We start from the raw sequence: 18,384 nt of genomic DNA on the forward strand, positions 1-18,384 counted from the left end.
CTTCTGATGGGGGCTCTGACTGGAACAGACTAAGACAAAAACCACTCCGTGATCATGCCTCTAACTCCAACGAAACTGGAACTCTGTCCAAACCAAGCCACAAAATGACTGAGCGTCCCCCCGATCCAGGATACTGTGGGTCACAGCTGCTGCTCTGGCAGTTACCACTTGACCTGACTTCATTCTTTCTGGGTTCTATATAAGATATAAGACACCAAGGCACAGTTACCTCTGCCACCTGACAGTAGCCAATCCAGAGCAAAGCACTCTTCCTTGAACCCAACCCCAAATCACCTGACATGGGGCCAAACCCTGTACATTCCTTCTCACACCCTCTGCTGGGCCCCCCAAAGGCTCCCCAGGTTGTGCCTTTGTTCTCACTGGAAGGAGTCCACAAACCCCACTCACTCACTACTGGGCAACTTCTGGTGGTTTCTGGCTGGAAGGCATTAAAGATATTTTGATTTTTCCCTGCCCTAGTAGAAGGGGGTCTGGGACTTTTCTACACACGACCACCAGGTAAAGCTTTCTCCCCTAGCCTGTTTCTGAATCAAGCAGGAGTCCTGGCCCCAGGACCCTGAGCATTATTATTATTGCCGTTGGAATTCCTGAAAACAGTGTTCCAGGATGGGTAGGTAGTGTGAGGCCACTGTGATGGCCACTCTCCTTCCTGAGAAGGAGAGTCCAGCTCTTGCTGGGCAGATGCTCGGCACCATAGGGGTCCTGGGAATCATTTTATTCCGGCACGGTTTCTTCTCCTGGCCACCCAGGGTCATTCCCGGCACTCACATAATACTCTGCAGGATACTGCCTGGGTCCATGCCACTCTTCCTCATACCCAGAGTTCCGGGTTAGAGCCCACACCAGCTTCCCCATGGCATTCGTGGGGCACAAGCGGGCCACCCAGCATGTGATGTGGGTGCTTACGGCTGTGCATGCGGCTTCACCACAACCCTCCCCCCACCCCCAGCTCATCTATCCAACTGCAGACCAAAGAGCCCTGGCCCCGGGCCCACTGTGATAGCATTTAAACACGTGTCTCTTTTCCTGCAGAAGATCCATCAGGTCATTTTTTCTTCTCCCATGTTGCCGTAGTAGTTAACTTTCTTGGTTAAGCAAGGTCTCATGACATGGGTAATCACACTCTGAGTGTTACGACATGAAAGAGAAAGAGCGAAGGGCTACAAAGCTGTCCTGAGAAGTCTACACTGGGTCGTCTGCTAGGGTGACTCCCAGTTATACGCGGCTCACGCAGGACAGTCAGCACCAGGGGCTGAGAAAGGTGTGCTGTCAAGGCTGGCCCTAGGCAGGAGTCTGGGAACATGACTGGTAAACAGGTCCGGGCCTGACATTAAAACTTCCCTAAAGGGTAAGAGTGGCTTTACGGTGCCTACACTGCGTGGACAAGAAATGGCAGCCTTTCCTTCTGAGAGGCTAGAATCTGGGCACGAGCTAGGCAGAAGGCAGTGATGCGGCCAGCCATCTGATAAAATCCCTGGGCACAGGGTGGCTCTCGAGCTTCTCGGTAGACTGTGCTTTGCATGTCATTACTACTTATTGCTGGGTACTCACCCTGTGTGACCCTGCTGGGAGAGAATGCTTGGGAGCTCGTGCCTGGTTTCCTCTGGACTTCGCCCTCAGCTCCTTTTCTCTTTGTTGGTTTGCTTTGTATCCTTCTGCTGTAATAAACCTCAGCCATGGGTCCCACTATATGCTTAGCCCCGTGAGTCCTTCTAATGACTCACTGAGCTTTGGGCACTGCCCCCCCCCCCCCATTTCTCACACGTGGGCTCCAAGTTTGAACGTCCATTGTCAGGGTTCAAAGTCAGGGTATAGGCTCAGGTGCTGGGACCAGGGAGATAATGTGATAATTTATGAAATGTTGGGTATTAAAGGACATTGTGAGCTATTACACACTCCCTAAATGTGAGTAATAATGGCCCAGTGCCACAGCAGATTTTTGAAGAGCTTTTTAAATCTAGCTGGGGAAAAAAAAATGACATAATATTTTCTCCAAATAAAATGCATCTTTCAGCGCTGCTAACTCTAGGGCTGAGGTAATGAATGATGGAAAGTTGTAGATGCACACAGAAAGAAGGGTAAATCCTCTGGACTTGAGCAGTCTCTCTCTTTTTTTGTGACCAAGTGAGGCTGCAGGAGCAGAGAGATGCCTGGGGCGTCTCACTTCTGATGTGTTGTCTGCCTTCTGACTTAGCCCATTTGGTTCCTATCCAAGAGTTTCCTCTGCATTTTCACAGCCCACTTCTCACCCAGGATGGCCACTCTCTCCTCCCTCTTCCGTCTTTACAAGCAGCTAGAATGGCAAACACTCACCCTTTGTTTATACCACACTTGAAACTGGGCTTGTTCCATATGATTATTTCCTTTTTGGAGGCACATTCAGAAAAGCAATTTGTTTTGTAGCCAAGGTCCGACAAAGCTGAACACAGGAAACTAATTTCAGAGCTGGGTAGTGGAGGCGAAAGTCCTCTTCATTGTTTGGAACATAAAGGATTCACCTCCTTATCTGAAGGGAAGTTGCTTCTTGAACAGATAGCCTGGGCTGAGATCTTTCTCACCGCACAGCCTGGGAGCAACTGGCTGGAGGCAAATCAGGCCTTGGTGGCTGGGGGGCCCTTATTGGCAGAGAGAGACAGGCTGACCAGCCGCCCGTTCCCGTTATGGACGGCAGTGTGTGGGTGTGGGGTCAGAGGGGCCTGGGACTGGATTCCATCCCACCACTTTGCAGCCCCGTGATCTTAGAGCACTTCCAAAACAAGGACGACGGAGTTATCTGCCCCCAAGGTTGTTGCAAATGTTCAACAAGAGGAGAAAACACTCTGTCATTCCCAGAGTGCTGCACGGTTAACAACAACAGTGTAAGCTCACACAGACCTTTCTGAGTGCCAGGCACGATTCCATGAGCTTCAGTCTCTGCGCTCATTTAATTCTCATAACCACTCTATGAGGCAGGGAGGAGAATGATGCCCATTGTGCAGGTGAGGACATTGAGGCACGGAAAGTTTCAGAAGCTTGCTTGTGTAACACAGTGTGACACAGCGAGGAAGCCAAAGGGCTGTCTGACTTCGGAGCCAGTGTCTCCAAGCGTGAAACATCAAGGGTTTTGTTTCTATTTTGTTATTGCGGAGGCGATGGTCTTGCCTTTTTAAAAAAAATTTTTTTTAAAGATTTTATTTATTTGACAGACAGAGATCACAAGTAGGCAGAGAGGCAGGCAGAGAGAGAGAGGGAAGCAGGCTCCCTGCTGAGCAGAGAGCCCGATGCGGGACTCAATCCAAGGACCTTGAGATCATGACCTGAGCCGAAGGCAGCAGCTTAACCCACTGAGCCACCCAGGCACCCTATCGGCCCCTTTTTAACCCACCAAGTCACTGGCAGTCAGGCACCCAGATAGTTTTGCAGGTCTGTCTCTGTGAGGCAACGGGCAGGGTTAAGAGGTCAGGATTTTGACAGTCCCGTGTGAGGTACCAGCTTTGTGACTTCCCGGCTGGCAAGTTCCTGAAGCTTTTGAAGGCTGTCTTTGTCAGCCTGGGCTGCCATAACAAAACGCCACAGACTGGGTGGCTTAAGCGACAGAAACGTTTCTGACAGCTGCGGAGGGTGCCAGCACGGTGAGGTTCTGGTGAGGGCTGCCCTCCCACCGTGAGCTCCCATGGATCTCCCTCAGCACACTCTTATAGAGAGAGCAACGTCTCACTCTTCCTATGAAGGGTCTCACCTTCATGACCTCGTCTAACCCTAATTACCGCCCCAAAGCTCCACCTCCAAATACCCTCACAGCAGGGCTTGGAGCGTCAGCATATGAATTTTGGGAGGTACATCATTCCACCTGAGTGCTGTCTGAGGCAATTTGCCCCCTTTGACCTCTCCTGTTGAGATGTTTTCTGTGGTTCCTTCCAGCCTTCAGGAGAGAAAGGCTGAGCTCTTGAGCAGGTAGTTTTGAACTGTCCTCCACCATGACGGAGGCTAGCTTTTCTCTCTTCTCTTCTCATGTCCCATTTGCTTGGCCATGCTGTTTCTTGAATAGTGCACACAGCCAGTATCAGACCTGAGGCTTCTGGATGCTAGTTTAGTGCCTTTTTTTTTTTTTTTTTTTTTTGCCACTGCTGCTCTCCCAATGTCACAAGAAGCCGGGCCTTCCAATTTGGGAGGAGTTTGGGGGAGAGTCTGGCCTCCTCTGAGACTGCTTCCCTAAAGAGGTACGTGGTGGGGTTTGCAGAGACCAGTTCCGCATCCTGGGAGTGGCCGCGGTTAAACTCTGCTCTGTGCTTCATGTATCAGGCCTCCATGAACTCCCAAGAGCCCTTCCCCTGCTTTGTTCCACAGGCTTCTCTCCAGCCTGAAGTCAAAGGAAAGAAAGCCATTTCTATACTGTGGTCCATCTGCCTGGCTTGATTAGTGTGTAATAGTGTGTAATTGAATTTGTAATCAAGATCCACGAGTTGGGGGAAGCCAAATTTCACTCGACATGTTGTTGTCTGGGGTTCCTCTCCAGTTGCCTCTGTGCTGAGCAGAGACCCAGAGGGCCCTGTGGATTCAGGGATGACCCTTCCAGCCCCCTGGGGCTTCCTGAATCAGCTCTTCCCATCTGGGGGCCAGCTTTCCCTGCTGTCCTCACAGCTCATAGCAACCCCAGGGCATATGAGCCACCCCGTTGGCCATTTTCACAGGAAAAATGGCTGGGATCTACAGACCAGGGATGCCAGCTGTCACTATACAAGCTATGTGACACTGGGCAAGCCAATCTGATCCCTGAACCCCACTGAATCACGAAGCCCTGCCAAATCTGTACTCGTTCTCAGTAAAGGAGCCCCCCAAATACAATGTCAACAGTTTTGGGACAAGACTCTGACATCATGAATCGTGGACTCTTTAAGCTGAGGGGTTCTTGAAGGAGAGGAATCGACACGTACAAAGTCCTGCTACGTGCCTGGTACCATCTTTTAAACTTACTTCTTTCTCACTCAACTCCTCAATAAGAAAAATATTGTAACCTCCTACCAATGCTGTGTGTAAAGCAGAATTAAATTAAAAATTCACAAAACAACTGACCTTACTATGCGTTATGAACTGTGTTCTCCTCTTCTCTGTTCTCTTTGTTACTACAATTCTAAATGCTGGTGATGAGCCCCACCTTTTATTTAAAGATCAGTCATGACCCACAATTTGGAACACACTGTGCTGTTTCTTTCACGTGTACAGTCTCCTTGCAGGCTTGTTACAACTTTGGGAGCTCAGCACTCATTTGTTCCCATTTTACAGGTGAAGAAACCAGGGCTCAGTGAGACTCGGTAGGTTGCCCCAAACCATCCCGTTGCTGAGTGGCTAAGCTGGGATTCCGAGTTCAACTCCAAAGACCGTTCTCCTTCCAAGTCATCTTGCTGCCTGAGATTCCAAAAAACCCATCTGGCTGTTGGGGAAACTAATGCCCAAAGGGGAGAAGTGAGAGGTTCAAGGTCATACCGGGACTGGTGACAGAGCCTAAAACTGACACCAAATTTGTCCCCGGGCTCCGCACACCCTGGCACTGGAACTAGGCTCCTGTGGGCAGGGAGCTCTTTTCCCACCACCAGCTACTCCTTGAGCCATTCTCCCCAGACAAAGCTGAACTTACTGGTGGGGAAAAAAAAATGCCTAGAAAACATCTTCTCGTAGGACCTTTGTCATTGTGCACATCATTGCTTCCATTGAATTGAAAATCGTGTTGGCTCAAATTGAAAGCAGAACTGTGGTTTGCTGAACCTCTCTGCACACAGCAGGTCCTAACCTAGTTTCAAGAATGCAATCTATCTTAATTTAGCATAGCTTTGAATCTCCCTATCTCTTTTCCTCTTCCCAAGTCAGAAGCCAGGTGCTCTTGTATTAGCATGCTCTGCCCACCAGGGAGAGCAACAGAGCACAGCCGGGGAGGGGTGGGGAGCGGATTGGGGCACATTTTAACTGGGCCAGGACTTCTTAAAGTCCTTTTACAAGGAACTCCCAAGAACAACAGTGTTAGTGGCTGTCAGATACTGGCTTCTAGATCACAGGTAATTCTAGCAGATGTGATGTTAGGGAGAGGAGGCCCTGTGTTAGACTTTACCAAGGCAGTCTGAGCAGAAGGAAGGGCTGGAATTAATGGGTGAAGGAAAGCCAAAATTATAACCAAAAAAAAAAAAAAAAAAGAAAGAAAGAAAAGAAAAAATGGTGTCACGAATCTCATGAGGGGATAGGGCAAGGCTGGGAGTGGGAGTCAGGAAGCAAGGTTAGAAACTTGGAATGTGGTATGAAGAATGAGCAAAGGATGTGGTTCATGACCAAGGCCACGAAAGAGCATGGGATGTGGCATGAGAGGAAGGAGCCCATCTTAGTCACAGAACCTGAGTATGGAGGTCCTCCTCACTGCCACAAGGCCCTGGGTAGACCAGGGAAGAGGTCACTTGCTCCCTTCTTCAGGCCCAGATCCCGTCTTCACTGCCTGCAACCTTCCTCTTTGTCTGAGTCCCCATTCTCTTTCTCCCAGATTATAGCAATAATAATAGTAGCCCACCAGGGTCTAACTCAACATAGCTTCCAGAATGTTCCTGTGATAGCATTTGTCAGAGCCTGTCACTCCTCAGCTCAGGACCCTCCTGCGTTTGCTCATGCAATGCCCTGCCCCACGTCAACTCTTTGACCTCCTCCCCTACTCCAACCACAATGGTCTCGTTGCTTTTCAAACAAGCCAGACACACTTCTGCCTCAAGGCTCTTGAACCTGTTTTTCCTTCTGCCAGGACTGTGTCTCTTCCAGACGTCCTCACCACTCACTCCCATGCCTCAGATATCATCTTCTTAGAGAAGCTTTGTTTGGCCACCATACTGAGAACTGCAGCCTTGCTCTCACCCTGAAATTCCCTGTTCCCTTTTCTGTAACACCTATCATCCGGAAACATCCTGCATCATGTAGTTTTCATACTTGTTGATTGTCAGTCTCCTCACTGCGGAGTGGGTAGTTTTGCCTGTTTTGATCATGCTGGAACCCCAAGATCTAAAACAGTGCCTGGAAATGTGGTAGGTGCTCAATAAACCATTGTTAAATGACGGGTGATCCTGCTAACTTTCCAGCCCTCCCTCTGAGCACACTGTCCCCATATTCCTAGTTGTACCCCTATCTGCCAGACTCATTGCCCATCTTCATGCCTTGTCAGAACACCCTTTCTTGTCCCTTTTTACCTGTCAGTCTTTTCTACCCCTCAAAGCCCAGGGGGCCAGTACTTCTTCTGGTTGGAATTTTTCTCTTAAACTTCTATGATCCTACTTAAAATGTCTTTTCTCCAGGACCTCACAATCTGAGAATGGCCCGGTATGATCTCCAGCTCCAAATCAGCTCTAAGGGATTATGAATTCTGTCTTTCCTGCAAGCTTCCAATCCTGACGAAGAATTTTATGTTCTGGAAACATTGAGAATCACCTCCCAGATTTTATATATATATGGTACATGTTGAACTAACAAAAAAGTTTCTATAAAACAGAGCAAACTGTAGAATGCAGTGGTCAGGAAAGATAATGGGCACTGGAGAGAGGCAGATTTGGACTCAAACCCTGGTGCCACCATTTATTATTAGCTGTGCAAACTTCAGGAAGTCACCTAGCCCCTCTGAATTTGTTTCCTTGGCCAGAAACTGAGGAAAGGTTGAGTCAATGGGCTTGATGTCCCTAAGGGGCTTCTAGCTCCTTGATTCTCAGATTCCCAAATTCTCTAATAGGCCCTTTCTAATCCTTTGTGGAACTCAGGGCCTTACAGCCCTCATTTTACTGCCCAGTCTGAGAGTCTAATCCCTAATTCCTCTGCATTCCTGGGAGGGGGCGTGGGCCAGCTCATGGGAAGAGAAGTCAAATGTGGATGTCTAATCCCTCCTCAAGCCAAGGGGGCCCGGCTTCCTATCCTACAAGATGGCTGGGTAGCTGCCGTATTCTGGCCACTTAGGGAATTAATGATAGATATTCTTAGAGATTTTTTAAACCATGTCTCATGAGCATGGAGCCAGGGAGGGTGGAGGATAAATTGAGTTAAACTGGTAATGAGCTTCTTTCTCACTGTGCTTTGGAGATGCTCACCTAATCTTCTGACTCTGAATAAGCAATTTGGCTGCCTAATTAGGTTAACCAATAATTTCCCTTTTGACACCTAGACTGCGTGATAATTTGGGGGTAACCGTGATTCTGTTTCATCGTCTCTTTTCTGGATGCATTTCTCAGTTTGCCTCTGGGATTAAAGCACAGAGTAAATTCTCACTATTCCCCAGACCTACCATGCCTCTTCACACATCTCTAAGCCCCGGCTTGTGCAATTGCCTGTGCTGGGAACGTCTCTCTCAGAGCCTTGATGCTCAGTGAAATCCTACTTGGCCTTCAAGCCCAGGTGCATAACGTGAGTGGAAAGAAGGAATGAGCCTTTGTATCCTCAGGGTAAAACCAATGGCTACTTTCACCATCATGCTACAGCTCCTTGAAAAATTAATATTAAGAGCTAGCATCAATTAAGGACCAACACAGACCACACGCTTCACATGCTTCCCCACATGCTTCACTATGTTGTAGCACAGGCTCATAGCAACACGTCAAGGAAAGATGATATGCTTTTTCTGTTTTTTTTTTTTTAATTATTATTGTGGTAAAACACATATAACCCTTTAAACCAGGGCTAAGCATACAACTCAGTGGCATTAAGTACATTCACACTGCAGTATGGCCATCAGACTCTTCCTTTGCAGAATTTCTGCAACATCCCTAACCAAAACTCTGCATCCATTAAACACCAGCTCCCCATCCCCTTCCTCTCCGTCCCTAGTAACCACAGCTGTGTTGTTTCAGAAATGAGGGAACTGTGACTTGGGGAGGACGGGGGACTCACCCAAGGTTTCAGAGCCGAACGTGGCACTGCGAGGCTATGAGGCCGGGTCTCCTCACTAGACTCCAGAGCCACTGCTCTTTTGACCCAGCCATGGTGCCTGCTATCCCTCCACTGCAGACAGAGACACAGGGATGTCTGTCATGTCTCCACCTCCCTGCTATTCATCCAGGCTCCTGATTCCAGAATAATGCCCAGCACACCGAGGGAGCTTGGGATAGATGGAGAACAAATGTCAACAGGAATCTACAACAGAGACGCTGTGACCCAGTGGTTGGGAATGGAGCTCGGACCATAACCATTGCTTTGTGAAAAAACATTTATTGAGCGCCAACTGTGTGCCTGGCTTGACGCCAACATCTTGTTGTCCCTTAGCTTGCTGGCCCCACCTCAGCAGGAGAGGCCCGAGGGCTGGCTCTGCCTGATGGCCCTGGGATGGAAGATTTGTGTTTCCGTTACCCAGTCAATCCTGTATTTATTTTAGATATTAAGCAGTGACATAAAAGCTGCTGACATTAACCTTCAGGGGCAGAAATTGCCTTTAATGGACCCCATAAAAGTTATTATTGATGGCAGCTGCGTGCAGCATCACTGTGACCTCAGCAAAAGCCTCCACCACTATCAATACTGTTGACAATTACTATTGACTAATGCAAGGCCGGGCGGGGAGGCAGAATGGACGTTCCTTCCCGTGGCTGGAAGTTGCTGTGGGTTACTTTGCATTCCACCTTTGGTAAGGATCTCAGAGAACTTGGTCACATATTTGAGAATCCAGCACTTACTGATTCAAGTGGAGCTGGGCAAAGCACTCAGATTATAGGATTGGGGAGATCTGACTTCCCACCCTGGCTAAGCTGACCTGCTGACTTAACCACCCACATAGTTTCTGCCAAGTCAGCCGACCTTTGTGGAGCCCCAGTTTTCCCATCTGGGAGATGGGAATGCCATGGCATCGTCATGAGGATTAATGGCAATCGCAAGTGAGCAGTGGCTTGACACAAGCAGGCCCTCAGTGTGGCTCCCCTGTACTCCCAAAGAGCAGCCACACAGTGAGGGGCTGGCCAGTGCACCCAGTGTGACAGAGCCCTGTTCTGGTAGTAAGACCTGAGTTCTCGTCAAAGAAGAAGAACTGGGGCTGGAGAGGAATGCAAGACAAAGAGAGGAGGGCTGGAGAGGAAGATAGAGATGAGAGGGCCAGGAAGAAGGGAGGGAGAGCAGCCAGGACAGAACCAGACTCCTGCGAAGGGCCTGGCTCCAGCTCTTTCCATCGTCACCTCCCGGGTCCCTCAGCTGCAAGTTGGAGAGACAACGGTGTGAACAAGAATGCTGTCGACCTCCTCTGCAGATAAAAGGGAGTCATTCCTATGGCACATGCACTGCCAGTACGATTTCCTGTCACTAGCTGGACCCAAGTAGGACACAGCTGTGAGTATAGCTTCCCACCTCTGGGCAGGTGGACAGGAACATGGGCATCTGTGGGTGTCTGGGCTCGGGGAGTCTGGGCCTGGAGGGGCTGTGGAGGCCAGGGGGTCTTTGTGAGGCTCATATGCCCACCTTCACCTGCTTGTCTGCCCTGAGTACAGCGAGGACTAAGGGCTGCAGCCAGTATCGAAACGAACGATCAGAAGGAGGAGGCGGCCTGGCCAGAGGAAGCAGGCAGCCATTTCCCGTCCCCGTTATCAAAGGCTGAAGCTTTTCAGGCTCCTCGACTCTGTCATTATCACCCAACAGAGGCTTAATTCGGTTGTAATTCAGCTCTCAGGGAATACACAATAATGTGGGCGGCGTGCACCTCACTCTGTCATGACTTTGTGGAAAAATGATCATTTGTCACCTTGGCAAGAAGCCTTCAAAAGGACAAACAACCTTAGCCTTTTGCTGCAGAGGGAATGCACTGGCACCAGGACTATGAGAAGAAAGATTCTGGAGCCATACAGACCTGAGTTCAAATCCTATCTTGCTAGCTGTGTGACTGGCAGGTATCTTAATCCCTTGGTGCAGTTTCCTTATTCTGTGCAAAGGGGATTAAAAAAACCTACTTCAAAGGGGCGTTGTGGTGGGGGGAGTGATGAAATAGGAGAACTAGAGCACCAGCACTGTGCTTGGGGTCTACCATTCAGCAGCAGCTGCTCACTGACAGTGTCACTACTATCCTTTCCTTCTTGTGCACCTTCATCTGAATGTAAGCACCTCGGGTCCCAGAACCCCACATCCAGAAAGGCCTGCAGGTCATCCAGCCCAGTTATTCCCAAAGGTGTTCATCCGAACACTGAACCCATCAGACACTCTGAGAACAAAGGGTTCCATGCTCCAAACAACTGGGGGAATGCGGCCTCTATCGCTCCTTGGTGGTTTACCCATTAGCATGCACATTTTAAAAGATTAAAGGCTCTGACAAGTCCTGCAGTAAAGAAATTGGTTTGAATTCATTCAACGTAGTGTTTCTCACATTATTTGACCACAGAGTGCTTTCTTACTGTCATCCCCTCACCAACCTAAGCACTACTAACATTCTAAGATACAGGAAATGCAGATTTGGTTGAAACTGCTTATTTTATAGTTGAAAACTGCTTATTTTATAGTTGAAGAAATGGAGGTCCAGAGAAAGGATCCAACTTATCCAGTGGCACACCCCAGGGCAGTGAGGGAACTGAGGTTTCCAGCCTCCTAATCAGAGACCATTTTCTCTGTACAGGCCTTACACATCAAGTCCCTGCTCTGGTTCAGTGCATGGTGGGAGTGGTGGGAGAAGGGGCTGCTGGCTTGGCTTGGGCCTTAATGAGAAGGTGGATGAAGGACAGTGGATGGCTTGTCATTGCAGAGGGGGGTATCTCCTTCAGGTACTTAGGTCACTGGCCCACTCACAGGGCTGGTTGGGGGCCAAGGGAGGGAGACAATGCCAAGCTAGCATCTAGCCCTCAGACAGGTGCACAGTTTCCCTAGGAAACCTCCAAGCTCTCCGGGAGAGATGGTGGAATGGGTATTTGGAACTCTGCTGTACCTGACTCTTTCGGGAAATAAATTTCCCACCTGACTCTGACTTTCCCTGGGCTCCTGCCTGACTCCAAATCTGGGATTGTGCTATGCCTAACCCAGCTAGAGCCTCCTTTTCAAAGAATAAACTGCCTTAACTTTCGCCTCTGACATGGTACCCACCCTGAGTCTGGGGGATCCTGGACAGCGATCACCAAGAGCCTGCATTTGGAGCTGGAAACCAGTAGGGGGCACCGGTGCCTGGCTTGGCCCAGTTTTCACTCACATTGCCCTTCTCACTCTGGTACAGGAGCACCAGCAGACCCCTCTCATCAGACTTCTGAGAAACAAAAGCCCTCTCCTCCCCTGGGCAGAGAGGCTGTCCCTGGTCTCTGCCACCCCCACAGGACTTGGTTGCTAGACCCAGCAGGTGGCTCCTCAGTTCTGCCCTGTGTCCACAGAACTGCCTGGAGCATGGCGGGGAACAAAGCCCCAGAGAAGGGAGATTGCTTGAGTAGTGCCCCGCAGGGCTGTGTCTAACCCTAGAGCTCCTCGGACACCTGTTAACAAGGTCCCAAAAGGAAGGAGGCAAATTCTGAAACCAGGTTCCCTTCCTTTCACCTGAAAAAGGAGGCATGTGAACTAGCTGCCTTCTTTTCCCACAGCATCACTCGGGCTTTGGAAGAAGGGCTGCAGGGTGAGACGGGGCTAGAGTCCACAGCCTGTGTGTCCTCAGATCTGCAGCTGAGATCAAGGGAAAGCAGGAGTAACCCCTCAAGTTTTGTGACTCTGATGTGACAGATTCTGTTGAAGGCCGTGCTTTGACCAGCATAAGACCCTGGGGCAGGGTGTACCTGTGGCAACTGCCCAGGACCGCGGAGCCCCTGGAGGCTGAAGACTGAGCAGAATTCGGGCAGGACCAGACATGGCTGACATGATGGACAACAAGCCACCGGGGACTGGTTACCGCTGCTCCCCCATACAGAGGCACCTTGCAAGTAACCACCCTGGGCCTTAGGCTCCCCCTGATCTGAAAATGAAGAACAGCGACCCAGTCTCTGGTGTGTCACCAGCGGGTGGGTATTTCATGTGACTGTGCAGAGGCTCTGACTTCTGACCCCTGAGAGCAAAGCAATCTTTCACCAATGTCACCCAAGCCCCCGCAATGGAGCAGAAAATCAATATCGTCATGAAAAGCCTGGCCTCAAGATCCAGGCGCCTGGCATGGGGCACGCAGGCCACTCACCAGTCTCGGTGTTCTCGTGCTCCGTGTCGGTGAGCGTGAGGTTGGAGTTGGCTCGGCTGGACAGGCAGGAGCTGCGCCCCGATCGTGTGCTCCGGCCCCACAGCCGCACAGGGTGCTCGGGGGACAGCACGGTGTCGGCCTCCATGTCAGCGTCGGAGCTGGCCCCCATGGAGTAGCCGCAGTGTGGGAGGCCTATGTCTGTCCGGTACAGGGTCCCATGAGGGGGTGTCACCTCTCCCAGCCCCAGCTCCCGCAGGCTGAAGTTGGCTCCTGGGAGGAAAGGCAGATGAACTTGGTTAGGGTCATCCCGCCAGAAACCGGACCCCTCAACACGGATTCACTGTTGTCTTTGGAGCTGGCATGGTGTTCCCCGCACAGGTCTCTCTGCCTAAATGGCGTCTCTGCCCCTCCCCCATCAGCCCAACCCCTCCCCATCCTTTAAGGCCTACCTCGCACAGCACCTCCCTTGTGAAGTCGCCCCTAACACCTACACCTTGCGAGGCAGTCATTGCTTCTTGTAGTCAAGCTCCCTCCAAGAGGCCTTGGCCCCAGGCGTCCCACACAGTAGGGTCATGGGCCTGACCCTTCCACTGCTGCTGCCCACAGTGGATACAGAGACCATGTCAGACTCATTCCTAAATGCCCCTGCCCAGCACTCAGTACGGGCTCAAGAGATGTCTGTTAAACTGATGTCCAGTCCAGGGAGGACCTGGCAGAAAGCTGCACTCCTGAGGAGGGCAGATGTCTAGTTGAGGGGATGCAGATGGCTGCCCTGGGACCCAAAGGTCCTTTCTGCCAGGCCAGGAAAGCCTGGAGCATGACAAGGAAGATGGGCACTGGCAGAGAAAAGTGGGCCTCACGCAGGCCATGGGATCTGCCTTCCGCTTCCTCAAGCCATGTGGGGCTGGGACTGTGGCAGGAATCTGAAGGCTTTGGAGTAATCCAGGGAACCCAGTGCACAGCCAGAGCTGGGCTGCTGAGAGGACTGGAGGGCTCAGGAAGGCCTGGAGATGTCCAGGACTGAGGCCAGGGAAGACACAGGTGAGGGGAGTTCACCTGGTGATTTGTATTTGAGTAACATTTCCCCTTCCATGGGAAACACAGCGTCCATGTTACAGCTGAATGTTCATTCAATGTCCATTCAAGGACAGCTTCTCCCATATTTCTAATATTCCCATGAGTATTTTGGGGATGAGAAAGAGGGGTGAACAAAGGCACCAACAGTCATATCCCAATTAAACCAATGATCTGGGAAATGGCCTTCTAATCAGGTAGCACTCACATCCAAACCAATTCCAGCTGGCTGTGGCCTTCAGCAACACACAATGAGTAGGGTGTGGTGCCAGATTTCATAGCAAGTGGGGCAGATACAACCAAAACCATGATTAAGGGTTGAAGTCCAAAGTGGGGAGATCCACGGAGAATGTCCTGGGAACACGGAGGCAGAGAGCGGGCGCTCAGAGAGGTCTGCTGATGAAAGTGAACTTGGAGAACAGAGGAAGAAGAGATGTTCAGACTTGGAAGGATTCCTATAACCAGGGCGAGGGCTGAATAGGGAAGTCTTCAAAGGCAAGTGAGTAGGTCTCCTCCCCTGGTCATGGAGGGGACCTGCCAGAGAGGGAGGAGGGGGGGCCAGCTGGGAGAGCTCTGCCCATAGTCACGGGGATCACTCTGCAAATCAGCTCTGTGCTCCGGAGGGTCCCAGGAGGCTCTGGGAGCAGCACCTCTGTCCTGGCACAGAGTGGGTGCTCAGTGCAAGTTGTAAGAAAAGAGACACAAAGTCTGGCAGGACGTTGGTGAATGGATAGAGAGGGAAGGAGGGGAGCAGACACCACCTGGGCTGCTACTGAAATGAGAGCTACAGTGGGACGACGGGTGCCCCAAGCCTGGAGCTCAGGTGGTCCATGCTGCTGCAGCCTTAATGTGAGGCTATAGTCATGGAACCGTTCTATATGGTGCGTACTGCAATTGATGCCCGAGCCTCCTCCTGCCCTCTGCCCGCTGCCCGCTGCCTCTGCTCTGTTACTCCAGCCCCTTCCTTAGAAACAATGCCCATCCTCCCCGTGATACAGCAGAGCAGGGACCACCGGGCTCTGCTCAGTGGCCAGGCAGACACTCAGGATTGGTCAGGGCAGGGGTCAGACAGCGTTAAATATTCTGAATATCCCGCTATGGGCCCTTCGCTCCCTTTGTGTTCTCCTTGTAAGTAGAAGAAACTTGCAATTGGGTCCTAAATCCCCTCAGTCTGCATCCCACTCTCTCTGCACACCATTCGCTCTGCTTGCCCCATTTACCTCTCACTGCTCTCCCTTCTCCTCCCGTCTCGTTCCCCTCCCCAACCCCAGCTCATATTCCCCCCTTGATGGGCTGGCCCTCTCAAGGGAGGCCAGTTACACATCAGAACAATGTGAAATAAACAGCCCAGGCTGCATCCATTTCCATGTGGCTTGCTTGCCCTCCATGCCCTTTTAGGCAGCCAGACTCAGCAGGAGTATGAATGAGCTGAGACATCTCATGAGGGCTGACTCTAAAGGCTCCCTGATCCCTGTGAGCCAGCCTAACATCCTCCCCGCCACCTCCAGAGGTGGGAGTTTAGGAAATTTAGTTCATCAGATGTGAGAAGTCCTTATGATCTGTTCACTTTACATCCTTTTGGCCTCTGTCCTGAGATCCCAGGCACGGGTAGATGTACTACCCCTCTCAACATCAAGTTGTGCCATCTTGGGCTGGATCAATCACCTGAGCCTCAAAGTTCTTCTCTTTAGAATGGAGATAATAACCTAGGATCTGCTACCCTCACAGAATTTTTAAGGATCTAGGGAGGTAATGGATAGGGAAGTACTTTGTCGAGTGCCATGGTCATGCCTGCCTGTGAGATGGGAATGCTTCTGACTTATTATTGATAAAGATGAGGGGGCTCCTCCATGCAAACTCATGTGCTAGGGTGACTCGTAGGCCAAACGGGGCTGGTCGGGGTTGGCTGAGCTCTAGCAAGCACAAGCAGAAGAGAGCTGGAAGAAAGCTTTGATACCAGTTTGTCCCTTCCCCTCTTTGAGACCCAGAGTGGGCAATTAATGGTAGGCGGTCTTTATGAAGCATCTGCTCCATGCCAGGCACTATGTCAAGGGCTTTAATTACAATCCTCATTAATCCTCATGAGCACAAACTATTAGGAGGCTTCACGGGTAACCCACTGCCCAGGTGAGGAAGCTGAGGCTAGTCAAAAGGGCAGATCCAGTATCCAAATCCAGATCTGTCACTTGCCAGTCTGAGCTCTAAACCATAAACCAGACAAGAGTTGAAGACCTTTCCTCTTTCAAGCCTTAGAGGCAGCCTTCCTGACAGGTCGGCTCTCATGTAATTTGGTCCTATGGAAGAGGCCGGTTGCGTGCCAGGCTCTCAGAGGGGCTGTGTGTATGTGAGACCAGTTCCTCTTACCTCTGAGATCTGGGGCAAATGATTCAGCCTGGCATTGTTGTAAGGATTAGGTAACAATGCCAAAACAGATCTAAACTACACAGCACACAGCCTGGCTAATCCTGGCTGGAGAGGGAGCAGGTGGAGCAGAATCGGCCATTGGTAGCAGCCGGTCAGGCATCAGAGAAGGCTCACAGCTCTTTCGGCAGAAAAATAGCAATCACTGATGCACCAGGGTAGGGAAGAAATACCACGGTGCTCGTGGGGATGATGAGTGAGTCTGCAGGGCTGGAGCCCTAGTGGGAGGGTGTGGAGAGGTAGGGGATGAAAGAGTACAGGGAGAAAAACGGATGGGGGAAATTCCCTTATGCCAGGTAAAGGAGCTCAGATTGAGGGCAATGGGGAGTCATTGCCGACTTCACTCTAGCTGCAGTGCACAGAATGGCCCAAAGCGGGCAGTACCAGGTGAAAGGGGTGGTGGTCAACCCTCCCGGAGAGATGACAGTGGTCTGAACTGGGACACTTGGCTGAGGGTGTGAAGAAGAGGGACGGATTTGAAAGGTATTTGGGCCAGGCTTTGGTGACTACTATACTCAGGAAGTGAAGGAGAGGAGACAGGTGCCAGGATGTTAAGTCTGTCTCAGGAACGTGTTCCTCCCAAGGTTAGGACAGTGCTTGCTGCAAGGAAGGTGATTCTTTTGTTGAATGGATAGGATACATACATGTATCCATGTATGTACTTGATGTCTGCTTACCACTTCCACCACGCCGCTCTTCAGCAGCGGGAGACGACTCCAGCCCGTCTAACAGGTGAGGAGTGAGGCCCGAAGAGCCGGTGGCGGTGCCGAACTCAACCCCTGCTCCCTACCACCTCTTTATGCCAACAGCGTGAAGATGAACAAGCTAAGAATGAGTTACCGGCAGGCTCTGACCAGATCCAGGAGCCGAAGGAGCCGAGGCCCGGCGCTGGCCTGCGTCCCGCCCTCCCGCCTGCTCACGTGCCCGCGTGCCCACGCGTCCACGCGCCCAGGTGCACACCTGCCCCCGGCCCCGCCCCTGTCGCCCTTACCTGCGCGGCAGAATTCCTCGGCCTCCTGCGGCACCATGTCCTTGACGCGGCCGCCATAGGCCAGGCGGGCATCCTGGTCATAGGCCTTCAGGGTCTCGCTGGAGCTGTAGGACTTCTGTGGAGCTTTGCCCTCCTCGCTGTCCGCGGACGAGCTGGTGTAGCGGCGCTCGGCGTCGCGGCGCCGGGTCAGCGAGCGGTACGGCTTTCTCTCCTTCACGTCCATGGCGTCCGGCCCGCGCTCCTCCACATCCACTCAGGGCCGAGCGGTCTGGAGCCAGGGAACCAAAGAAAGGGCAGAAAAGGTGTGAGCTCAGGCCCCAGGAGGCAGAGGCAATACCCTGGTCTGTCTCGCACCTGATTGGCCCTGAAAGGCTGTGGAGGAGGGACTTAAGACTTGGGGAGGGGAGGGCACCGTTCCGCTGCCACACCCATGTTAGTAGCATAGGGGCCCCTGCACCCAGGGCCTTTGATGATGAATCTGGTCCCCTTCTGCGGCTCTGCCCGTCCACTATGAAGACACCTCAGCCTCTGCCTGCCCACCACGAGGACACCTCAGCCTCTCTTCCAGCGATGGGTATCAAGGAAGTCAACAAAAAAGACCAGAGCACACTGATTTCCATAATCTCTCTACATAGTAATCATGTATTTGTTCCCAACATGTCCCCAACCGGGACAGGGCCTGACACAGAGCAGAGGCTACTTAAGAATTTATGAAACGAATGACCATACTTAGGCACTGGGGTGAGCACTTAGCATGTATCTCTTCCCTACCAAGATCCCAAAGGCC

At 51.4% G+C, this 18,384-nt stretch overlaps 1 protein-coding gene across 1 annotated transcript in view; it reads right to left on the reverse strand.

The window, feature by feature from the left end:
• TENM4 (teneurin transmembrane protein 4) overlaps positions 1 to 17,845 on the reverse strand; it is a 376,128-nt gene extending 358,283 nt beyond the window's left edge. Inside the window, exons 1-2 of the mRNA XM_059411810.1 lie at positions 17,598 to 17,845; positions 13,112 to 13,381 (exon numbers count right to left, since the gene is read on the reverse strand). Of these exons, the coding sequence (XP_059267793.1) occupies positions 13,112 to 13,381; positions 17,598 to 17,820 (493 nt within the window). The 5' untranslated portion in view covers positions 17,821 to 17,845. The remainder of the gene's footprint in view (positions 1 to 13,111; positions 13,382 to 17,597) is intronic.
• Positions 17,846 to 18,384: the final 539 nt, after the last annotated feature.

The sequence above is a fragment of the Mustela nigripes genome, chromosome 1 (genome assembly GCF_022355385.1).
Source record: "Mustela nigripes isolate SB6536 chromosome 1, MUSNIG.SB6536, whole genome shotgun sequence".
In the NCBI taxonomy this organism is placed as follows: Eukaryota; Metazoa; Chordata; class Mammalia; order Carnivora; family Mustelidae; genus Mustela; species Mustela nigripes.